The sequence below is a fragment of the Opisthorchis viverrini genome, assembly GCF_000715545.1.
Source record: "Opisthorchis viverrini unplaced genomic scaffold opera_v5_324, whole genome shotgun sequence".
Lineage (NCBI taxonomy): Eukaryota > Metazoa > Platyhelminthes > Trematoda > Opisthorchiida > Opisthorchiidae > Opisthorchis > Opisthorchis viverrini.
The window spans coordinates 90,998-101,274 of record NW_008751987.1 but is presented as its reverse complement, the minus strand read 5'-3'; the positions used below and the strand labels follow the sequence as shown (position 1 = coordinate 101,274).

Genomic DNA, 10,277 nt, shown 5'->3' with positions numbered 1-10,277 from the left:
ATATATATATATGAGAATTCGACACAGGGTTTTCCGTTTATCCTGCTTTGGTAAATGTTTTGTGGGGAGTCTTGCTGCTCACTTTTGATGCTAGAGTCATGTCTCACCTCCATCTGCTTCCGATGCCAATACAATGTGAGATACAAACATACACTAAAGTATGGTAAGTCACGTTTCCCGAAACGCTGGGATCCTTCCCTTCCCCCTTGTCAGACGATCGCGCTCCCCGCTGAGTATATTCGTGCCCGGCTTTGATGGTATGAGCATTTGTGAAAATTCAATAAACCAACCCTTTGTTTGACTGAACATTAAAAATGCAGTCTTGGAAGTGTGTTTCCAGACAACCCATTGGCTGATATTTGCGTACCGTTACTGTGCTCATCGATCGAATATAAGTCAAACCCGTAAAGGCGGTCCCATAATAATTTATCCGCTCGCTTACATTCCATGAAACCCTTAGTCCCCATCATCTTGGGTGTCTTTATGCTCAGCTTTATTTGAAACCGAAAAATTGAAGTGGTCCTTAAGTCTGTATTTATACATTTGTATTTCAGTTGTCTGACGTAATCGCCTCCTTTGGACGAAACACCCTTCCTGTGGTTGATGATGATAACCTTGAGCAAGAACTGCGTTCATTGATGAATCCTACCATTCGTCTACCTTCGGTTCCCTCCACCGAACTCAACGTGGCCAAATTAGATGAGGAATTAGCTTCTCTTTGTCTGGGTGAGTCGGACGTGACAGGAGCATCCCAGACTTCGCCAAAGTCGTCCAACAGTGCGAAAATTGCTGCCGCAGCAACGCCTTAATTTGTCCGACACCTGATTGCCGTACCATTGGTCTTTCTCACAGATATCCGCCCATAACTCCAGGAGACGTATTTTCCTAGAATTCCGTCTGCTTTCATTATTCAGAACTTGGACACCGAACTTCGCAACTGCTCCGCGTGTGTTCGTGATCTATGATTGTCCTCATAACTCTTGGTTTCACTGTATTTTGATGTGGTTCCCATCTGCTGTCTGCCTTTTTTTAATTTGAACGTGATATGCATTCTAGAACCTTCGTTCTCTTCTCTAATTAGTCCAACATTTCTCCGTTCTCCTCCATTCCGGGCACACAGTAGTCAAGTGCATGGCCGTTTGTAACCGTTGATATATCCTTGAATTAGCAGTGCATCGCCTAACAACCCCTTGCCTCACAAAGCTGCACATCCCAACAACCACTATATCATCCGTGTACATGGTATCAGTTTTTCGACTTATTATTTCACCCGGGTGGTCATTAAATCTACTCTGATCCATTGAGTCGTTCAAAACTCACTGCCGTTGCGCTATCTCTTTCAAGATATATTGGAGGAACCAAACCACCTAACCTACGTGTTCTGTAACATTGAGATATGAGTCTTACCTGATGAAGTCGTGATTTTGTGTCATTTTCGTAATTTATGCATACTTTCGTTACGCTGAGCAATCCACTTGTGCACTAACGTCCCAAGTATGAGCCTAGAGAGAAGGTATGGATCGCAAATGCGGGTTCCCGAATGCGTTCTCTCTCACCGATCTGCATATCAAGATCCTAGGCTAATAATGACGTAAATATATCAATGTGTTCGAAGACAACCGAGAAAATCGTTAGCCATCACAGCTATAGGCGTCCGATACGTTCTGTGCGGTAACAATACCCTTAGCATATCATTTGAACTCGGGCTCGAACAAACTTGGCTTCTTACATATTTACCACTAAACCTACATCTGCTCAGGCCCTTTCAACGTTTCTTAAGAATTTCATTGGACTTGTTCTACCGTTAACTTAGATGGCTTTACAAAGTCAGGGAATCACGAAACAACCATCTCGCAAAGTAGCCGGAAGTAGATCAGGCTGTGGCCGCACTGATCATGTGGTTTACATTGTTATCGCTAGTCGGAACAGTTTTGGTCCATTCGGGTGGTCTAGTGGGGAAAGGAGGTGTGGAGTTTTGAAGCCTCGTAAGTGAACCTTAGACAGTGTTGGATTATTTGATGAGTGGTTAGCCGCCACAGACCGCAGTTGTCATCCGAAGAACCAACGGTGACGGTGAATTCAATGCAAGGTGGTTTCTTTTCAGAAACTAAGTGTTCCCAACCTGCTTGAGCTGTTACTTCTGATGTCTCCTTTTGCAATCATATTTCCAGAATATGTCGCTTTGGTTCTAGCTGAAGTAGACATCCGATTCCGTATCAACAGGGGTGTGATGTGACGAAGATTATTTGTAAAATCGGACGCGCGGGTGTCTCATGGCCCTACCTGTCAGTACCTTGGCCGAATTCGTGTTGCAAACTTGAAGTTTCTACTTGTCACACCATTCTTAGAAGCACCCATAGATCCTATATTCAACGTGATTAAATTCCCGCAGAATTTAAATTGAGAACAACAGCGTTACTCGGTGCTGCATCGTCGGACAGGTAACAAAGGTTTTATTCCTATTTGTAGGCAGTCCTAAGGAACTTCCCGTAGCCCTTTCCACAAGGACTTGTCAAAGTTAAGATATGGCCCAAGGCGTCATGACTAGCTCTACTGACTCGATCTTACCTTGGCTTGAAGAGAGTCTGAGACAGGGTTCAATGGTAACAAGGAGAGAATTGGGCATATAGGAATCTTTGCCTTCAGAAAAAGGTGCGTTCAGTGAGAGATCGTGGCAACTGTATCTAAAATTAGTATGAAACGATAACCATAGCAGCCACCGGAGTGAAAGAGTCTACGTGGTAAGAGCTCTCCATGAACTAAAAAGGACTTCTAAGGTAAGCAAAATATGGTGCTGGCACTGTCCTAAAGCTGCTGCTTGGGTGATGCGCGAAGGTTGTGGACAGGTGAAGTTAGGATAATAGTCGGTCTCTGTCTCGGAATTAGTATGGTTGAATCCGCGGTTGTTTACACAGGAGCTAGGTACCGTGGTAATTAGGAGGACACGAATAACATGGGGCTTCATGCGGCACTCCTGACCATCGTGTTGGATTCTGATGTGCAGTTCCCTGGCCGTCTGTCCTATATAGACGTTGGTGCCGTCGTTACACTTTATTTTGTAGACACAGTCCTGGGTTCTGCTTGCCGGGAGGCAATCCCTCAATTGCACCAGTTTAGATCGCAGAGTGTTCTGCCTCTGGAAAGCTACTCTTACGTTGGCCATGTTTAGAATTCTTCGAATGACCTCCAATATCCCTGGTTTATATGGAATAACAACGGTCCCGATCCATTCCCTGTTGGGTTTCGCTACCGGTACCAACACTTTGCAGTTGACGCCTAATCAAGCTACCGGGATATCCGCTACCCTGAAGTTTGTTTTTTACTTCAATTTGGACCGCTATCCGATCAGCTTCTTCTGTGCACAGGGCCCTTACACGCCTAAAAATTGATGAGGCAATACTGGCAAATACCAACTTCGGACGGGCAGACGAGTAGTACAAAACTGCCCCAGTGTCGGTTGGCTTCTCGTACGCTGTGGTCTTTAGTTTCCCTCGACCTTAGGTGTCATAAAGTCTAAAAAGGCCAGTATACCCAAGATTGACTCTATCTCCATACCAAATTTGATGTGTGCAGATCGTTGTAAAACCCACTTGTATCGTTCCTTGACAACGAAAGTGCTATCCGCCAGAATATCTTGGGTGGGTATGGGAATCTGCTTTCTGTTCAAATTCTTCCATAAATATATTTGCCAAAACCGGGAATACTAGATATCACATTGCTAGGCCTTGTTCTTGAGTGTAAACCACAGAGTCGAAAACGTATTGGGTGTATGCCTTCCACTATTTCATCCACCGTGAGATGTGTCTGTGCTGAAATAGTGGTGACTGCTAGTAGCAGTCGCTTGGCTATTTCTAAAGCACATTTGTATATAACGAATTAACATCGAAACCGTGATTCCCGCTACTTTGTTGACTAATTCATATGAATACCTAATGTAAGTACTAGATTTCCCGGTTAGGAGATTTAAGATACCAGCCACAAGTCTGGCCAGCTCATGCGGTGGGAAGCCTATTCCGTCCACTATCGGTCTCACCGGGACTTCTGGTTTATGGATTTTTGGAATGCCATAAAGTCGTGGTTGGAATATACTCTTGGGGTAAAGTCGATACCAGTTGCCTTGTTCTAAGTAGTTTATCGCGGACCGCAAATATCTGCTAATTTCGGCCTAACTCCTATTCGTTATAAATGTAATATTATCATCGTCGATCACCCCGTAAGGACCCTCAGCTATGTTTTGCTTGACCTATAGGTAATCACTCTTGGTTATGACAACAGTGGCCTTACCCTTGTCCGTCATTATAATAACTATGTTGTCATCTTTTTAGAGTGTTTAAGGCTCTTCGCTCTGCTGGTGTAATATCTGGAGTTCCTGGCTGCTAGGACTTAGGGACCAGCTGTACCCGTAGCCTCTCCGCCTCCATTTGCGGAAGTTTTTTGGAACATAGATTCAACGCTAGGGATAATTTCCTCCGCACTTATCGCTTTTTTGCTTACTGTAAAATTCGAGTCTTTCTCTGATGTAAAACGCTTTTCCTCACTTAGTTGTCTGTTTGATAAATTTATCACGCTACAACAGCTAGTATGGGGCTCAGGCTCAGTCACAAGCTCCCCAGAATTCCGGGTTTTAGAGAGTAATTTTTCGAACTTACGGATTTGTTTCTCTTTGTTTGTCTCTGTCTCCTTGGATGGCTTTCACTTCTGTTGCTTTGGTTCTCAGTAATTTAAAGTCTGGGCGAGAGCACGGTTTGAATATCTTGGCTGAGCCAACATGCGTGCTGACGGATATCAAATAATCGCTTAGTATTCAAGTAAATCCTTAGTTTGAGGACTGGCTTGGCCGCTGAGAATGCCATTCGCGCAGAAGCATTTAACGCGTCCGGTGGCTAGCCCAGTAAAGATGTGAGGGTTATGTTGTGCTTCGAACATCTTTTATTGAATATGCGGTGGTTCTCCCAGCTCTCACAACTTGGTGATCTGTCCACTTGGCTTGATGAAGCATTTGTATCAGAAGCGAAACGTTGCCCAACTAAAAAATACCGATTTTTACCAAGCCCTTCTGGAACCAAACAGCTCGTTTTGGTGTACTGGTTTGTTACACGGAGAAAAAGCTCCTGTGGGGTCTATGTTTGTCGCCTTGCACGCGGCAACGAGTAGGTGGAATGCGTTACATCAAAGCTAGTAGAGTAGTCTTCCGTGGTCCTTATTTAAGTTTGATCATCTGATTATTATATTGTAGTTTATAGGCAATTGTTCAACATGTCCAATTGCATCTATGGTTGTCTGCTAAATGACAATTCTTAGCAATCGTTTGTGTTCATCGTCATGAACATTTCACTGCGGAACTGATTTCGCATTTATCAGCTGCTATTCTGATATTCGCTGGAAGTATGAATCCTCGAGCCTATATGGTCCGAAACCTTCACAGGCACCGGTATATTCAACAAGTCACAGTCCAGGTCACACCTGAATATACCATACTTTCTAGTTCAGTGACTTCGTAGGTAGTGATTCGTCCATTTTACGGGTGATCTACTGACCCATACTATGCAAACCTCCATACTGTTCCAGTTATTTGCCCGTTTGTGGTCTGCCGTTCTGATGACTTCCTTTCCTAACATTCTTCTTTGTGAATTCTGAAATTGGCAAATCAATACTGGAATCTGCTTATCGAGTGTTTCCACTTAACTCTTGGTTGGATTTACTCCTTTGAAGTCTGTCTCTGTGAGTGTGATGAAGCTCCTGCTCCAACGTATTTTATAAACCGTATCAAATGAGAAAATTAGCTGAGGGAATGAACGGTTTCCTGAGAAATCGTCCCAGCGTTAAAAGGCGAGAGGAGCCTGACAATCGTCAATAATTCTCAGCAGGTATACAGTATGAGTCGCGAATGAAAGTCGGTCGTGAAATCTGCATTTAGTTTCTCGATTGGTTGCTATGTTCCACTCATTTTGAGTTAAAACCGATAGGAAAATCCGCTCAACCAAAGAGTAGATTTTTCTTCGTTCAGTGAGTAGAATAAACTTTCCAGATGTGCAAACCTTACCTCACTGCGACATCGAGAATGCGCCGTATACTTCTTGAACGTACGAAGAGTTGTTAAATGAATGTTTTTTCGCGCCCCAACCATTCTTTTTCCGGACCTGTGAGTGCATCCACACTGCACACTTAATTCCTTCCTCCACAACCTAACTCCATCGTTCTTAGTTTCGCTTCTACGCTTAGATCGTACATGAATTTTACGGATCGTAGGCAGTTGGTTTGTCGGTCGAGGATGCGTGTCTGAAAACTTTGACACCAGCTATACTCAACGTGAATGACGAGGTCCTGAAAAAATAGCCGAAGTCTCAGTGGCAACTTTGTGAACATCTGCTTTGCTGATAGTGCAACACATGCTTTACTGGTTATGATGGTTACAATTTTCACTTTTTTATTACTCAAGGAGATCGGTTACTGAGAATGGAGAACTAATAGTGCCTCAGTGAATGACGAACTCCAGCTTGATCAAACCATGGATCAAGAGAAGGTACTTCGATGCGTAGAAACGTATAGCCTATCCGTAAAGCACAATTGTGGAGAATAATGGAGCTTCATCGGATGACCAATGAACTTTGTGTTGAGTGTCTTTGTGCCGTAAGAGTTTGAAAAAACAAGATGGAGGAGAATGCCACAGACTAGCCATGTCGGTGATCAATAACGATGAGTCTACTTATACACTCATCTGCATATCATTTTGGTTTCGACGTAAAATTCGCCTGAAATCCAGTTTAATCTCTTGCTTACAATGTCCTTTAGCTTAATGTGCTGCACCAGACGTACGCATGTTTCAGGCGCTCCGATACTCGAACTATTGCAATACATTGAACAGACGTAATACACTACTCTAAGGCTGCTGAAATCACTTCGAGATCGGTTGAAGAGATGCAGCCCAATTCAGCCTTGGACCCTAAAATAAGTTTATCTATCTTCTGACGTTCCTGTTGACCAGAAGCTACTTCTCCTTTTGACGTCAGTGGTCCAAGCGTCCGTTGGATACTGGGTAGTTATGGCTGTGGTTCACATTCAGATCTCTATTAGAAGTGATGTTCCATCGCCCTATCATCAAATTCCTCGCAGAAGGTTTCCTGAGTTTGAGAGCCTGATGTCACGTCATCGTGTACGGAATCACAATTTTTTATTTATTTTGTTACTCCCAAGAAATTCCCCCAAAAGGGGAATCAGAAGTTCTCGGTTATTACACGAATGTACAAACTTCCGACAGTTGGTCCCGTCGTCTTCAGGGTTATACACTGCATGTTTGGGTACGGGGATTCGGATCCCGAAAAATGGTGTTTCAAAAATCCTATATGCCCTCCGTCCAAAAGACGTTCGGAACACCGGTGTTCCCCGTAAAAGACTGTTTTTCTAGAGAAATGATCGACTCATTCCCAGGGACCCATCGTGCCCTTCGGAAACTTGGATGTAAATCAAACATGAATTGTGTACGTTCCAAATTGAGAACGTCTAATTTATTCAACCCCGATAGTTTGTTGGTATCAATGGATCTCACCCAATATGTGCCAGGAATTCATTGGCCCCAGCCTTTAAATATTCATGAGTTATTCTAATCTCCAGGTAAGAATATCAGAATGATAATACACTATAGACGGGATGAACATTCCGGGCGCGCGATATCTTGTTTGATAACACCGTCATTGACATTGTTTTCGGGCAATCCCGTTGGAATTAGCCAACCAAAGTGACGTCAGGTTTTACAAATGGAAAGGTGTCTCTAAGGGATGTTAGTGACAATATACTATGAAGCATATCATTGCGTGGAAACCGCGACAAGCAGCATTCCCATATTCCGATCATTATTGCGAAGTGCATCAAATTGTCCCTGATTATGATATTCGCAACAAGGCGAGCTTCACAGCCAACATATGTGTGCCGAATTTCGGTGAACAATCCTATTACCTTCGTCACTTCTGTCGAGTATAGCGTATATAATCGTTATCTACCTGACATCCTGGGTGGAGGTTGCATTGGGTGTTCCGTGTATAATGCCTACCGTTTGAATGACATCGTGGAGCGTAAAAAATATCTTAAAATTGGATTTCGTGTTCTATCTCGCGCACTGGTAATCACAGGCGAATTGACGGTGGTCGGTGACCTTGAAACCTTGTTCACTTAAACAAAGCGCTATCAGAATAATATCGCTGAAGGATGTAACTGGATTACGTTTACGCCCCGTAAAGTTGAGAACTTTGAATGCTTCAAAGTTTCGGTGAAATTAATTCAGGTTTACTCAGTGAGAGCGGCTGACTATCAGTATATCGAAATACAAGTGTACCGGAATGACAAATATGGGTTGGACGATTACCGAGGCAAGGTGCTTTAACGACAGAAAGCTTGGCTGGAATTTCGGATAAGTCTTTCTGGTTATATTTTACTGAGTGGAATACCGTTAGCTAGCGGCTCACTCGGGCTCTCACTACAAATCTCTTTTAATTCAGGTTAGGTGAAACCTCATCATTATAATTTTCCTGTAGTCGGACCGTTAAAATTTTTACTCGAAAGCATTGTTTTTTGTTTCAGGTAATGGTGGTTGCGGGATTGTGCACACCAAAGATATAATATAGTGTTCATATCATTTGGCTACCAATCATCAATACACATTTGTTCCAAACTGTGCTGCCGCAAACCGAAATTGTGGATGGCTTGTGGTTTCTAGTATTGTCTCCTGTTTGCAATAGATTCCGGATGCGGACCGCTTGAAATAAACGACACGTCACCAGTTGGTCATGGGACAAAATGCTCATGCTTTGATTGGTCAGGATATGGGCCAATCAGGTTGGGGTATCCATAGCTGCCCATCTTGCCAAAAAAATCTGTCAGGGGGCATCCCCCTGGCCCCTTCCCCGTTAAATACGGCGGTAATCTTGGTCTCCACTAGAGACTGTCTTCAACAGTTGCACCGTTTGATAATCCGTGGTGAGAGAAACACCAACCCAGAAAGACAAACGTGGAAGTCGCGGACCACAACAGGGCGTGATTCCTATGAAATTTTAGTGAAGCCGTTCAGTACTTGATGATGACGCTGTCTGTCTCAGAGATCTTCGAGATTTATCGTGGCCAATAGTGTGATTGCAAGAATCGGTTTCAGAAGCCGAGCCAGTTTGGTTCACTGCGAGTCATAGTCCAGAGATACTCTAGTATCTGTTTTCAACTTGAGGCGCACGCGTAGTGTAAAATGACATCCTGGTATGTGGCCTAGTATGACGAACTCAAGGCAACTCAGTGATTAAGGGGGGCTCATAAGTTATTATGCTAACCGGGGTTCCGTTATTCGAACTCAGCTTCGGCATATGGATTGCTCGAGCAGCCTAGACAGGGTCTCTAGTAGGCTTAGACGCACCTGCGATTTCCAGCCACTTTGCTTCAGATTAGTTTGTGCATGAGTCGACTTCCGCTCCTGGCCATCCTCTGAATGCGCCGAAAAAGTGTAGCAGTAGCACGGTTTTCACCTATTTCCGGTTCGAACTGCGGCATTGCAAGAACTTCCACTCTTGGGAGTCTGATGGACACACTCGTTGTTTGCAAAGTCACGGAAATTACAACGGGTCAATGCGGCAGAAAACGTACACTAGATTAATGCTGTGTAAGAACAGTTTAATGCCTACGCTTAATTTCGCCATTCACCACTATGACGTTCTCTGCCCACAGGATTCTGTCTTCGAACATGTCTATCATCAACAGCTGTCTACGTAAATTACAAAAGCAAACCCACCACCTCGACTAGCTCGTGATGCCGAAACGCTGTGGTTTCAGTGTTAAAGTCTATGCGTCTTAAAACGAGGTCACCCTCCACCACGTCAATTAATTGACAAACAAGAATTCTTGTTCGTGATGGGGAGAGGAAATCCGTTAAACCTTGCTTGGCTCACAGTCTAAAGACTGGCCATGAGAAAGGGTGTTAAGAAGAGTTTAAGGGACGAAAAACTCGCGTTTAGAAACAGTTAAACCCTTTTTCAACCTACCCGCACCACCGACCTAAAAAAAGCCGCCGGCCAGTTGAGTCACTGTAGAACAAAATGGCATAAATGTCTACCCTGACTCCCACCGCCTGAAGTGTCCACTGTAGCATTCGATGCACCAACAGCTTCGTAAGGCGACGTGAGATGCTGGGTCGTAGCGCACTTTCATCTCCCGCCAAACACCGATGCCTGGCCATGCTTTTGACTCAGTTGCCTTGGTCGACGACCCCAATCGTCCGCTTTGCAGTATCCCAGCCACTGTTG

General features: G+C 44.1%; 2 protein-coding genes across 2 annotated transcripts in view; one reads left to right on the top strand and one right to left on the bottom strand.

Annotated features, from left to right (window-relative positions):
* Positions 1–1,421, top strand: part of T265_10058 (hypothetical protein) — a gene marked incomplete at both ends in the record, with an annotated part of 10,332 nt that extends 8,911 nt beyond the window's left edge. The window contains one exon of the mRNA XM_009176317.1: positions 555–1,421. Coding sequence (XP_009174581.1) covers positions 555–809 — 255 coding nt within the window. The remainder of the gene's footprint in view (positions 1–554) is intronic.
* The window catches only part of T265_10059 (hypothetical protein), a gene marked incomplete at both ends in the record, with an annotated part of 49,670 nt that overhangs the window by 1,503 nt on the left and 37,890 nt on the right, over positions 1–10,277 (bottom strand). The window lies entirely within an intron of this gene.